At 35.3% G+C, this 15,564-nt stretch overlaps 1 protein-coding gene across 1 annotated transcript in view; it reads left to right on the top strand.

The window, feature by feature from the left end:
- The window catches only part of LOC131440468 (uncharacterized), a 35,332-nt gene extending 20,278 nt beyond the window's left edge, over nt 1–15,054 (top strand). Inside the window, exon 3 of the mRNA XM_058611769.1 lies at nt 13,743–15,054. Within this exon, the coding sequence (XP_058467752.1) occupies nt 13,743–13,852 (110 nt within the window). The 3' untranslated portion in view covers nt 13,853–15,054. The remainder of the gene's footprint in view (nt 1–13,742) is intronic.
- Nucleotides 15,055–15,564: the final 510 nt, after the last annotated feature.

Raw genomic sequence — 15,564 nt, 5'->3', positions numbered from 1 at the left:
GTTGATGAGTAGTTGAATGTTCATGACGAAATCGAAACTGCTCTGGTAAAAAAAAATGAATTATCATTTATATAAGACATCATTCTCAACAAGAAATTTTTTTTAAAGTTTACTGATAGAAGAAAACAAGCTAATTGGTCGATAACTTGATGTTTCTGCTGGGTTTTTATCAGGTTTCAGGAAAGGAATTACTTTAGCGTTTTTCCATCTTTTTGGGAAGTAAGCTAATGAAAAACACTTGTTGAAAATTTTAACCAGGAATCTCAAGGCAACATCGCGAAGATTTTAAATAAGAATATTAAAAATTCCATCATTACCAGGTGCCTTCATGTTTTTAAGTTTCCTAATAATTGACTTAATCATCAAAATTCGTTGGGTTGAAATATGATCATATTTCAGTGAGACTTCATTTTCAATAGGACTCACAACGTTCAAATTAAAATTGTGTACACTCTCGAGCTGCTGAACAAGTTTTTGAGCTTTTACGCCATTTGTAAGAAGTATTTGATTTCCTTCCTTTAGAGCAGGAATTGGTTTCTGAGGATTCTTAAGAACCTTAGAAAGTTTCCTGAAAGGTTTAGAATATGGTTTAATTTGTTCAACTTCTTTAGCGAAATTTTCATTTCGCAAAAGAGTAAATCTATGTTTAATTTCTTTTTGTAAATCCTTAAGTATGTTTTTCATATTTGTGAGAAGATACTACAAACAAAAGACTTTACTACATTTTATTCATACGGCCCATTGTCGTCGGCGAACATTCTTCAACCGAATGAGCAGTTGAAGATTGTCATCGATGATAGGAGAATTTGAGAACTAAAAGATTGAGCTTTGGGAACTAAAAGATAAACTCATCTTCACTCGATTTTAAAGATCGAGCATTCCAATTGAAAATATTCAAATAGTTATTTAACATCACTGTTAAATTTCAAATTCATTATAATATTATTTGCAAATTGCCATCCGATTTGAAATGCTTCAAAAAGTGATGAAGTCGAATTCATTCGGATGATATTGGATGATAAGGAATATTGGTAGGTAGACTGGCATTAAAACTGCCATTAGAAGAAGATGATTTGGCCGATCTACCTATTAATAAATTGTTTTCGTTAGAAGATGAACTGCATGGCGGTCCTGTGTTTTGATTATTTACATTAGAAGAATTAAGTGGTAGATTTCTACCTGTTACACTAGCGTAACTGACATTAGAAGAAGATGATGACGAGGTCGATCTACCTGTCAATAAATTGTTTTCGTTAGTAGACGAATTGGCAGGCGTTCCTTTTTTTGTTTTAAATTCGAAGAAATAAGAAATTAGAAGAATTAGGCGTGGCATTTGTAACGGTTTTTTGATTTTCAGGTATGTTCTGTAAATTTAAGGTCGTTTATTTGACTAGTTGTCAAAGCGAACGAGCATTGAAATTTTTTTCCCTGACTGGACATTTCAAATAATTGGATTTATGATTTCCATCGCAATTTGAACATGAAAATTTTTCAGTGGTTTCATTCATTGGACAAACGTCTTTCGAAAGCGATTTACCACAATTCAAGCACCGTATATCCATATGACAATTTTTGGTTCCATGGCCGAAGCCTTGGCAACGACGACATTGCGTTAAGTTTGCAACACGATTAAGCCGTTTATAATGTTCCCAATGAATTTTAATGTGGGAAATGAAACGTACTTTTTCTAAAGTTTTCAAATTGTTTACATCACTTCGATTGAAGTGTATTAGGTAAAGTTCATGGAAAATTCCAGAGCGTGGTTTAGAAGTATCATTCGCTCTTTTTTTTTTTCATAAGTATAACTTGGAAAGGGGCAAAACCAAGCAATTCTTTTAGTGCATTTTTAATTTCATCAGTACTTTGATCATTTGATAAGCCTTTCAAGACAGCCTTGAAGGGTCTGTCTAATTTTATATCTTATGAATAAAATTTATGAAGTTTCTCGGACAAATATCGGATAAGACGTTCTTCCAATCCATCAACCAAGACTCGACATTCTTCTCTTCGTCCGATTTTAAATGAAACTTTTACTTCCGGGAGGAAGGTAGAAAGCTCAGTACGGAATGCTTTGAAGTCGGAAATCATCACCGTCACTGGAGGCATAGATGGTTGTTTCTTCCCAGAACGACAAGCGTCCATTTTGGGAATTTTTGAAGAATTTTCTTCTATGTCGCTACAATCGGATTCAGGAAGAATCTCGTAAATATTGTTAGACGGCATAGAATCAACGGAAGGAAAGTTCGAGCTTTGTTTTTTATTTTTTCATTCAGATTCTATTCTACAATCGGATTCAGGAAGAATCTCGTAAATATTGTTAGACGGCATAAAATCAACGGGAGGAAAGTTCGAGCGTTGTTTTTTATTGTTATTAGAAGTTTTTTGAATAACTGATTGTGATTTCTTGCGTATTGAATTATTTTTAGCCTTAGGCTTGTTGCCTTTCCGGTTGGACGCAGGCATTTTTGAAATCAATGAAATTTGAAATTAAATTAGCTAGGCTAAATTAGTCTTCGAATAGACTCCTAGTTTGGTTGAGTCTTGATAAACACTGATTTTGTGGTAGTCCTAATAAAGCAGGGGTTCCAAAACTACTTTGGGTCATAGACCCCTTTACTAAAATTAACTTAGGCCTCAGACCCCCATCAACAAATTCCTTTGAAAATTAAATTTCTTGCATTTTTAATATTGATGTAAAATACTTACCAATTTCTGCGGATGGTCAAATAAACACAACTTTTTCAGCGTAAATATTTCAAATAACAACTTATATCAAACAATAGGGCGTCGATTTCTAGACCTCGTCGACTCCCATAGTCAGTTTTCATTTACGTCGACCCCCGCAAAAAAGATTATCGACCCCAAGGGGTCTACATCGACAACTTTGGGAACCCCTGTAATAAAGACTGATTAGTTCGAAGAATAATTCTTTCAGTGGCTAGCCTTAAAAACGACTGATTAATTTCTTTGTCTTGAAAAAGACTGATTATATTAGAATATCACTATTTGAATAGCCTTGAGAAAGGTTGACTAATTATCAGTCTTCAAAAAGACTGTTAGTGATTCCGGTAGCCTTGAAAAAGACTGAAGCCTTGAATCAAGGAAACTCTAAACGCAAACGCGTTGAACGCCCGCCTACAAGATTATTTCCCAAATCATTTATCGTAGAGAAAAGCGGGATTTACTGGCGACCGTGTCACTACGAATCACATAATCGCTTAGGGGCTGTCCATAAAAGACGTCACGCCGCAAGGGGGAGGGGGGTGTTTCATAAAACGTGACCTTTTGTGACAGGGGGAGAGGGGGGGGTGAGGTTTTTGGAATGTGACGTCCAATATTTTCAATGAGCGCATTTTTGAAATACCTAATTATATTACTGCTTTGCCCTATTTCCTGAAAAAATCTTCACAATAAACGTTTACATTCTATAGGAAAACGTGTATTTGTTGATGTAAAAGCTTCTTCTTGTAAAATCGGAAATGAGTGATGCAGGAAATCATTTCTGTTGTGATCAGCAAAAGTGCACGGAGGAGCGAGTAAATTAGCGAAATTAATAAATTTTGCCTAATATGAGTAAAAAAGAAACAGATGCCTTCAAACTGTTTAACTTAAGTTATGCACTGACAATTTTTTCAGTAATTTGATTTTCAAGCATTAATAATAGTATATCATAAGAATTTCTCTTATCTGATTCTGATGCAGTTTATTCAATTGTACTCCATTTGAAAAAGGGCGGGAGATCAATGATTTCAGACGTAGATCATGTCATGTCTTATCTTGATCATACGAGGTCTGTTCAAAAAGTTCGCTCCGTGTGATTTTTTCCTGTTCCCAAAGTTTAAGAGACCCATGAAAGGACAGCGTTTTTCATCGATTGAAGAGATAAAGGCAGAATCGCTGAGAGTGCTACAGAGCATTACAAAAAGTGACTATCAGGGGTGTTTCGAAGACTGGAAAAAACGCTGGCATAAGTGTATTATATCAAGGGGGGATTACTTTGAAGGGAACCATATAGATGTAGACGAATAAATAAATATTTTTTTAGAAAAATGAAAATTCCGGGTACTTTTTGAACAGACCTCGTATGTGATTTTCCTCCACCAACATCAAAGCTTATCGAATCATCCAATGATTGAACTTACATAAATCAAGAATCATTATAGCTCAAAATCACTACACATTGTGTGACGGAAGATCAGTACCGATATTGATCGATGTGATTTAAAATTCACTGATCAACTGATCATGAAAAGATTCTCCGGAAGTGATCTCGTTTTGATGAGGTTTTGGTCTTTATTTTCTCAGCCCTGTATGCTACACTAAGGAAATATTATTCTTCACCTAAAACAATAATATATCTGTGTACCCCTAGGAGGAATAAAACAGATGATTTAAATGTTTCATCAATTCCAACCAAATACTTTTGTTAATTTATATAATTGATATTAATAAAATAATTCCGATGATTTTGTAGTTTTAGGAATATTTTTTAATCTAATGACAGCATGTAATAAATCGATTTTTCCCTCATATTTGTATGGTTTGTCATACATATTGAGAATGAATTGAGATGAATTTTATTTATTTTGAATTCGTGACATGTGACATAGGGGGGGTGGGGGGTCTTTGCTTCTGTGACAATTTGTGACAAACGGGGGATGGGGAGTCAAAAATCGTCAAAAAAGCGTGACGTCTTTTATGGACAGCCCCTTAACACTTTTCAGGATACTGAGTTGGGTTCGCACTTAGCAACGGGGGTGTGAGCAAACCCTATATAAAAGTCAGGTTCGAAACTGACTCGATTTTCAGTTAAATTTAAAAAAATCGAGATAACACTAAACCCGACGTTTCAGTTCGGTTTTACATCTCCTCCAAGTCAGTCGATAAAACAAAACCGCTTACGTTGGAAACAGAAGAAACCAAGTACAGTATTGTGTAGTGAACAATAGACCTCGAAAATGAGTGAACCAAACGAACAAAAGCTACCGCCGACACGAAAGAATACAATTGTTGTTGACTTTAGGCAGTGCAAAATTCGACCTTCGATACGAGAACTTGAAGGTTTGCTTAAGGAGCAAATGCAGCTGGACATTAAACGTGTGCATTTACTTCAATGCAATAAGACGAATAATGTTGTTTACATCCAGTTTTATAAAGAGTTGGATGCAATTCAATTCGCAAAAGACAATAACAATGTGCACTATGTGGAACACGAGAACATTAGGTACAACGTTCCAGTATATATGGATGATAGTGCTATGGAAGTGCGTGCATGATCTTCACTCGAGCGTCACCGATTATTATATTCGCAAAACTATGTCCCAATACGGAGAGATTCTCTCTATCGAAAAAGAAAAGTGGAAGAATTTTTCCCCGGTATTCTAAATGGCGTACGTGTATTACGCATACACTTGAAAAAGCCTATACCTTCTTATGTGATTTTCGGTCAAGATACAAGAATTCCGTGCAAATCACTTGTTACCTATGACAATCAGATGGCCACATGTCAGTATTGTCAAAAAGCTGTTCACTACGGTAAGCCATGTGATAAACTGGACAAGGAGACAACTACACCAAAGGACAACAGTGCTTCCGTCACACCAACCCAAAGCAATCCCAGTACACCTGTGACAGTCACCAACAACAGTGAAGCATCCACTTCAACGAAACCATCCAACGTATCCCCTATAGAACAAAGTGCATTAACTGCAGTGAACAACTTACCATCCAATCAACCAGCAACAGCAAACAATGTACAACAAGGCTCATCTCCAGCAACTAGCAATGAAACCAACAACAATACCATCGATGTGGCAATGGATGACGAGACGAACCACGAACGAAGTGCCCCTCAATTCTCGCAGGAGGGAAATGGAAGCTCCTCTCCCCCTAGAAAAAGGGTGACAACGAGATCCAACTCAAAAAAAAATTTATTTAAAAAATCGGCTCAATCGGCCACGTAAAGCTTGTACGCAAATAGGCCTGAATAAAAAATATCTTTAAAAAAAAAAATCTCGACGTTTCATGCAATTCTAAGACCTTTGGCATCAAACAAATTTTTCTATTTCGGAAATCTAATGTACTCCCCCCTATAGTGATTTTTCAAGATCGAAAATGTTTGAACCTTAACCGCCGAGCGCACCCCTTACCCATATCCGATTTAGCTCAAATTTTGCATGGAGACTGTTTTTGAGGTGCTTACATTTTTTAGCACTAGCGCTTTATGAAATTAGAGGTGATACCAAAATATTGGGACCCTTATATATTTTAGGGCGGTAAAAAACTGCGCGTTTCGTCGGTTTCGTCCTAAGCATGTTAAAATCGGTTCAGCCATCTCCGAGAAATTTGCGCGGTAAAAATACAACGCGTTTTGTCGGTTACGTCACTTATACCATCATATCTCCTAAACCAACAGTTACAATCATTCGATCTTCGAACTTGATCAATGCCCTAATAATAGCTTTCAAACGGGCCTAGGCTTGTTAAAATCGGTTCGCGTTTTGTCGGTTACGTCACTTATACCATTATATCTTCGGAACCAGAAGTCACAGCCATTTGATCTTTGAACTTGATCAATGGCCCGACAGTAGCATCTGAACCTAAGCCTAAGTTTGTTAAAATAGGTGCAGCCATCTCTGAGAAAATTGATCGGTAAAAATAAAAAAGTGTACACACATACACACACAAACATTTTCCGATCTCGTCGAACGACTCAGTGGCTGAACCGATTTTAACAAATTTAGGATTATATCACTATGGATCTCAGAGGCTCCGTTCGAAAGTCGGGTTTTCCAGCAATTCTAATACATTTCTATAGAGAAAGGCGAAACCCTTCTTCATAAATTACATCTTCCGAGTCGGGAATGTTTGACATAATTTCCTAAACTCGATCAGATATATCATTCCAGATTTTAAATAAGCCGAAGTTTATCGGAAGTCGTTGATTGTTTTCGAGAAGTTTAAGCCTAAGGAAGTCACACATAACCGACAAACTCGATTGAGAAAAATGGTTAGACGATTTTATTTTGCGATATGCAAAGCGCAGTTCTGTGTTCGCATTGCGCAAATGATTTTTTGTCTTTCTCATATAAAAAGTTTATGCTATCTCCTTGTTCTTGGGTTTTTGATAAACGACCGAAGATTGTAGCCATAGACTCAAAAATGGATCCCAGTCACTTTTCGAACCAACTTCGATTATATCGGATCCCAGATTCCGGTTTCGGAAGTACCTCTTTTCGTTTCCTCACAGATGGCCTAACCGACTTGAGTACTTTTTCACTCTATAGGTTATACTAATTTATGGACAACCTTTTTGTTTTTGAAGAATCAAAGAAAATTATTTTGAAGAATACCACACATTTATATATGAGAAAGGCATCATTACACCACTAGGTATAATAAAACAGGTTTTTATATCCTTATGAGTTTTGCCATTGATTTACTACATCGTGTAAAAGAATGACAAAACTGCTTGTATATTCCTTTCCATTCATGAACAATAGAAACGCAGTCGACCACTTTTTTAAGAGGGCAAATTACCCACTCGGGCCAAAAATGATCTGCCGGACCTGCTCCGAGGCTCCGTTCGAAAGTCGGAAATTCTTATACCTTTCTATATAGAGAAAGGCAAAACGAGAATGATAAGAATAGGCTTCTTTAGTATCATTTCACGGCATATTGAAACGTTTATCAAAGATTAATTGTTTTAAATATTATTATATCAACGTTCACATTTTTAAAAAGTTGGCTTCTATTAGTTTTGCTTCAATTTGCTTTCCAATAAAATTATTAAACTACACACTTAAAAAAATCCCTGTGATTTTACATCTTATAAGATGCACATAAATGGAGCGTCGCAGTTCACGCAAATTCACGTGCAAGAACATTTAATATTGTGTCTAAAATTCCATGACATGAAATTCGGTGAAATAAAAAAAGAATACTTATAGTAACCGCCGCGACTTGAACCGAGAATCATTGGATCGCAAGTTCGTCTGTTAATCGACTGAGCCACAGAAGCATACATCTGCTTGGTTGGTAAAAGGTGCATTTAAATTCATACAGTCGCACCTGCTAGTAGAACGCAAGTTACAGTCGAAACCAGTAAAATTTAAGCTCATCTAACATTAAGTCATTACAAATAAAATTTTCCGTCATTTGACAAATTAGGTCTTTATGAATTACATCGTATGAGGGATTAAGTCACCTGTAAAATTCAAATTTTTTTAGAGTGTACGATCTACGTTTTAGTTGTTAAAATTTATATAATGTCGTATTGTGTTCACGAATGTATAACTACTATTGAGATATCATTTGCAGCTGCAATTCAGTGATGTTTCCTATGTAATATTCCCTTAGTGCTACTACGGTGTAACCTCACGAGCAGAGCAGCAGAAAGTTCATCATTCTCCGACCGTTGAAACCCAATATCGATGAGGACTTCTCAACAATTCTCAAACTAGGTGTTAATCGAGTTTCAATGTTATTTATATTAATCTAGCGCTATATATTCTTATATGTATGTGTACACATTTTATCTTCACCGAACCGTTTTTGAATTTCCATCGCGTGTGATGAAATGAAAGATTCGATGATTGACTGCATTGGGGCACTATTTCGAATCAGTAAGTTGCCGCAAATTTCACACCTCAATGTTTATCGAGTGACGGTGTTCGCGGCTGAACTAAACAACCCTCTGCTGAATACGCTTTGGAGTTCTGGATTTATTTTTGTTTGGATGGTGAATGGCAAAATAAATTAGTTGGATGTGGCTGAAAACATTTTGTGGTCACGCATTATAAGGAAATTACCAAGGCGACATGGGTATTTGAAATAAAACTATGGTGTTGAACGAGTAAAAATGAGCTTCATCAGGTTTGTTCTTAGCAAATTTCATGACAACATTTTTTACAACTACCACCCTATGAACATCGTTGTGCTCTCATCAATCTGCCCACGCTACGGAGTGGCGAATATTTTTGCAGCGAATTTTCATATTTGATTTACTCTCACCGAACATTGACTGCTCTTTTATTTTAGCTAAATTGGATAACAACGTTCCTGGTAGCTTGCTGAGAAGAATAAACCTTTTCCGATCTATAACGTAATACGTACAAAACAATCCACTAGATGTTTGCAGTCAGCACGTCTTCATAATCACTTCGATTTTAACATTAGTAAGAACTCTTTTAAAGGCGAATAGGGTTGTTCGATAACTGTTTTTAATCGAAAACACTACATTAAATTATACTCACTAGGATCTTTAGATGATCGTATCAGTTTCTTAGAGTATGAAATCGAATACTTTAATCGTATACATCATAATATAATATCAGACCTAATCACATATTTCATATTTCGCATTAAAACTGACTATCATATTCATATTATTACCATAATTATAAATGGTAATTCAATTTTGCTACATAACGATTTATTAGGATCTAAAAAGTCAAAAAAGGCCCAAAGTTTCCGTATGTGGAAAACTATTATTCAGAAGAGTAACAATATGCACCATAGTGGAACATACAATCGGCAATACAGTTGTAAGATATTCATGAAAGTTACAGCAAATCCAGAACTTTTGGATAGCGACATTGCCATAAATAATTAAAACATTTACAGTTCACTGAAAAACTTTTCATTAGGAAAGCTATTTTCAGTCGTGGTGGAAGTTACTCAAGTTTTCGTTACAAATGCAGGTTTTCATTAAGAAATTCCACAAGAAAAATAGATATTCTTTCAAGAAAGTACACAAATTTAGGATCGATTTGGCCAGTTGCCGCTATAGTCAAGGGAACCCAACTGCCCTTAGTTTTGAACGATCGTTGGATATCTGTTTAACTACGATTTTCACAAAATTAGATTCAACTGATATGTTTGCACAGGTTGTAATTGAGTATCATCCGGATCCAACTTCCTGTTCCGGAGTTATAATGTGATGAATGTTCAATATTTTCAACCATCGCTGCAAAACACGTAAAAAATTCTCTAAATTGAATTGTTTTCCAATTCGTAGGTCAAGGTTAGATTCCTTGCACGACACATATTCAGATACTGACGTGACGGGCCCTGGATTCCGAAAGTATCGGAAATAGTCATAAAAATCTAAAAAAATAAAATTCTTCTCAAAGATGGGTGAGTTGATTTTCACAAACTAAGATTAAAATGAATGGTTTTATGATGTTACTGGTGAATCGTTAAAATTCACTACTGTCATAAGTTGCTATTGAATTTTATCTAAATACGAACTGAAAAGTGACTTGGGATGCTTCAGAAATGAGAATATGGGTGAATAAAAAGGCCACCGAAATTGATGAACATATTACCCAAAAATGATGCAAGATATTTTAAGACATGTTTTTTATTCGATTGAAACCAAAACAATAGATTTCGCAGCCGATTCAGAGTGTACAGAATCATTGCATGGCTAGTACTACGATCCTACTGACATTAAGAATTCTTACAGTTTGGGGCTCGGACATACGAAAACTGGCTCTTCCAAAATCCCCACAGTATGAAATTCAGTGTAGTCAAATTTGACGATCTTGTCACCGTTTTTGAACACAACAGGATCCGGAAAATTTCCTACATAAATAGTCATTGTTGCAATGTTTCAATTTTCAATGTAAAAACAACGCGTTTTATCGGTTACGTCACTTATACCATCATATCTCCGGTACCAGAAGTCACTGCCATTTGATCTTCGAACTTGATCAACAGCCCAATAGTAGCTGTCAAACGAACCTGAGCTTGTTAAAATGGGATGAAATGTGAGAATTGAGTGGGAAAAACATCTTTGAAAAGTGCACGCATATACATATACTCACAGACATTTTACGATCTTGTCGAGCTGAGTCGAATGGTCGAAAGTCGGTTTTTCCAGCAATGAAAATCGGCTTTCTGAGAAATCGGAATGAGCTACGTTTGAGAATACTGTTTTACCTCTTTTTATAAAAATAGAAAATAGGTATAGAATTCGCTCAAACTTTAGAAAAATTTTCCGGGGCCTGGAGGGCCGAGTGTCATATACCAATCGATTCAGCTCGACGAACTGAGTAAATGTCCGTGTGTGTATGTATGTGTCTGTATGTGTGTTGTCAACAAGTAGGTCGAGATCTCAGAGATGACTGGATTTAATCAATTTTAATCAAACTAGATTCCCCATCACCCTGAACGCTATTGAATGGTTTTGAGAATGTTTACTTTTTGAGTTATACGAAGTTTTATGTCAAAATTTTCAGTTTTTTGACAATATCTGTAATAGCTATCCAACAAGCCATAGATTGTCAAAAGCCGTCTATTTTTAACTTTAAATTGACTTTTCGCCTTTATTCAAGTAGTAAGAATTTTGAGCGCTGTATGATAAAGCAATGCTTGGAAGCAACGTGAAACACGATTTTTATATACTGTTACATACAATTGTTTCTAAGTACCACTAAGACAGAGTACAGTCTCCTTTTTCATAACATTTTGCCTTGGACCGATTTTAGCAGGATTCGTTTTTGGCAACATAATCGTTCGAATACGACATATCACGCGTTTTTTTATAACGGCCAATAAGCCATCCATCAACGTTTACTTTTAAGAGTAATTTCGAATGACTCGGAGCTCGCTGAGAGTAAGTCATAATAGTAAAAGGCAGAGAAAAGTTTTCTCTTTCGTCTGGTGTTAAATTTAATACTGTATTTTTCATAGCTTGCCTGCAATTTCTTTCGAAAGTGGAAGTTGACAGGTGGCTTATTGGCCGTTATTAAAAAACGCGTGATATGTAAACCAAATGATGGCAGCATTTTCGAGTTGATAGCAATTCCATTTTTTTTATTCAAACTACTTACATCAATAAATGTTGGAAGAACATACCACCCATATACCATTCGAATCAGTTCGTCGAGATCAGCAAATGTGTCTGTGGAAAATAATTTCACTAACTGTTCTCGGAGATGACTCAACCGTTTTCTATAAACTCAGATTCATATTAATAGTCGTATGCTCCTAAACAAACTTCCTGCATTACGTTTGGATCCGACTTCTGGTTCCGGAGCTACAGGGTGATATGGGTAACGAAATTAAAATATTTCCCGTAGATGGCTGAATCGATCTCAGATTCAAATGAAAAGTCTTAAGATCCTATAAAACATCTTGCTTTTTAACAAGATCCAACTTCCGGTTTGGGGGATACATAAATAATAGTATAAAAGTGTTAATTTCACATAAATTAATCAGTTTTGCAAATTTGGATAGTCGATAACCAAATAAACTTATTTCAGTTTCAGCTCTATTCAGTTAAATTCGCACTACGATTTCTCAAAGATGTCCACACTAATTTTCGAAACTAAACAGCTCCTCAGGTGAATTTAGCTTCTTCGGCTACACCGATTTTCGAATTCCGGTTCCAGTATCGAATCGTTTCCCAAAGCACAATCGTTTTCTCAAAAAAGGCCAAATCGAATTTCAAAAACATAAATTACAAAATTAATTAATTTTATCTGATTCCGACTTCCGATTCTGGGTGATGAGTTCTTCAAATTCAAACCGATATAAAAGATGACAATTCCAAAAAGCTGTAAAGTTGGACTCAAAACTTTTACAATTTATTCGTCACATTAATTTTTGGCCATACGAATGGTTTTGGGTTATGCTAAATAATCGTAAACTCTAAAGTGGAACTTACTTCGACATCTCATGGAATGTTCAATCGATATTCACACGTTTAGAGTCAAATTCGATCCGATTTGCAGCTTCGACATTACAGGGTAATGAGTGATTAAAATCTCAAATTGCCGCTTAAAACGACGGTCATTAAAATGATGCCATGAGAAATAAAACACCAAATAATATTCATGCAAAAACACAGGCGGATTGATAAGAAAAAGTATCATCTCACTGCTAGGTGGATTAAGAACGTTTTTTCCGATACTTTCGGAATCGAAAATTGATGACTGTTATAACTGAAAAGATAATATTTCGACATTTACCAACAAGATAACATCTACAAACTATAGAAATTTATGAGCAATTTTTGAGGAAATAGCAGTTCTTTACATGATCATTAAAAAACATCTTTAAACTTAAAATTTTACACTCATCACCAGCAGTCGCATAAAAATAAACTTCAGTAATTTTAAATGGCATTTAAATACCTTTCATTTGAGTCTAATTTTATGGAAATCGGTTAAGCCATTCTTGAGAATACTGAGTTCACCAAAATGTTACATACACACAGGAACGGAGACCAAATACAATTGATAAGTAACTGTTCCACTGATGAATTCTTTATCAATCGAAAAACAACCAAGCATCACTTTTTCAGTAGAAAACTACATTCTCCATTTAAAATATAGGTAATTCATTTTTTCTTACAAACAAGCTAATTTGTCTATGATTTCTATAGAATATTATCATGCTAGGTTATATATATCGTTAAGTATATCATAGTACATTTTAACTTAAGCAGGCAATACTATCAAATATCATACAAATTCAAATCCAGTGAATGAAACAAATTCTTCAATGATCCATGTAATGAAAATTTTCTTTTTCTCAAATTATGAACTTCCAGAAACAATTAATGTCAAATAACATGCAAAGTGTCGATAAATGTGGAAAATTATATTACTACTCGCTAACAAGATTTATGTCTGGAAAAATGATTGATTTATACACTCAAAATCAACGCCACTCACTCAAGTCCAGCATAAATAACTTAAAATCGTTCTCTTTCTGCTTGTATATACTTTTAGATAAAGCTAGATTCTCTACGGGATCCAACACCTGTAAACCAAAACGGGTGGCCAGCTGGGTTCTGTCAGTGGGCTGGATGACGATCGGAGCAATCATTCTTCTCAGTTAGTAGCTGAGAGAAACATAAAACGACGGATTCTGCACCCACCAAAGACCAACCGTACTATAGTTGACTAGAATGAATGAGCAACTCGAGCGATTTGGTAATCCTACAGATTGGATAAAAACTTATTGCATCACCAGTGTCATATAGGTTAAACAAAGTGTTAAAAACGACAATAAATGACGTAGTTTTTTGGCATTTTATATCCAACCCAACTCTTGTATTGTAGCAAACTGCAGCATTAATCCAAGCTTCTTTCGAAAACAGGAAAACCCTTTTGTGGGTTTTTTTTATGTTCTAAACATGTCAACTTGATTTTGTAATCTTCTCATATCAATCGAAATTGATAAAATGAACCGAATTGATTGAAGTTTCAAGTTGTAACTTTCACGTTCTACATTCCTTAAGTTTTTATTGATGTATTCTATTCTTATAGTTTATCGGCAAAGCTAATGTTGACAATAACAACAATATCATTTATTTGATCGATTGTCCTAGCTTTAAATATTGCTGTCACAAAATCTCTAATACTCTCTCTTCTAGCGTAAATTCTACGTCATTTGTGAAAAATCCACCAACAAGGAATAAGTATGTACATTGCTAACACGATCTACCAACAAAGCGTTTAAGGCTGTGGCAGTTTAGCGCTGATTATTCATGTGCTATAATAGGTTTTTATGTTATTTATATAATTTATGTTATTTATATGTTTAAGTCAATATATTTGTGAGTAAGCATCTTTTCATTATTTTAGTTACCATTTGGTCAACATATCATACGTCGCAGAAATAAAAAAAAACTAATTATACCCGAAAAATGTGACAGAACTCTCACCATTAATTATTAGAATAGAAACATTGATTCTGTGTTTAAAACATTAGCGGATCTGAATGTATCTTGGCCAAACGTTCATTTGAAGTACATTTACTACTGTAAGTTTCACACAGAAATATTTTAATCGCTATTGTCTTAAGTTTGAATATTTCATGTCCTAGTATTGAGCCGTACTATAAAAATTATATTCACAGAAAATAATACGACGTACCCTTACTATAAATTATTTTAGATAGCGCCTATAGGAGAAACATAACAAGTGGTTTCGATTACTAAACTACTGGAGATTTCCTCAACATATATATATTTTGAAATATTTGATGAAATATATGAGAACCGCTACCAAATAAAAGCAAACAGCAAAACTTGAAAAATATTTGTCTTTCATTTTTTTCGTGAAATCATGATGTATGAATGATATTGAACCTGTTATGACAACTGTTTACAAGTACAACGGCCTACCATCATAATACGAGCGGATCAAACAATATTCACCGAGAATAAACAGTTAGATATTTTAGGAAGGCCGAAGGACCAAAAAGGAAAGTGGTCACATGGTATATGTTACCATACCATACCATACCAATCAGCTTAAAGAACCGGCCGAAGCACGCGTGCTGTATCAAACAGATTGTTCCAAGTTGTTCGGTTTTGAGCTGCAGTCTGTCAGTCTCAACAGTTGCAAGTTTTTCTTTAATCTGTACTGACTTGATCTCACCGTCGTGTACGTTGTGTTTCCTCTCTTTTTCCTGTGCCACCATCAGCCTAACGGGACAGTCCTCGTACGTTCGTGTAACGAAGCCTGAGCTTACCGAAATTCTTCCGAGCCTCGTCGACTTAGAGAAAAACCGCTCTAATCAGTTGCAGTCCCACATTGCTTGTAA

Source organism: Malaya genurostris, chromosome 1 (genome assembly GCF_030247185.1).
Source record: "Malaya genurostris strain Urasoe2022 chromosome 1, Malgen_1.1, whole genome shotgun sequence".
Lineage (NCBI taxonomy): Eukaryota > Metazoa > Arthropoda > Insecta > Diptera > Culicidae > Malaya > Malaya genurostris.
Note: the sequence above shows the minus strand (reverse complement) of the source record. Positions and strands in the feature narration are given on the sequence as shown.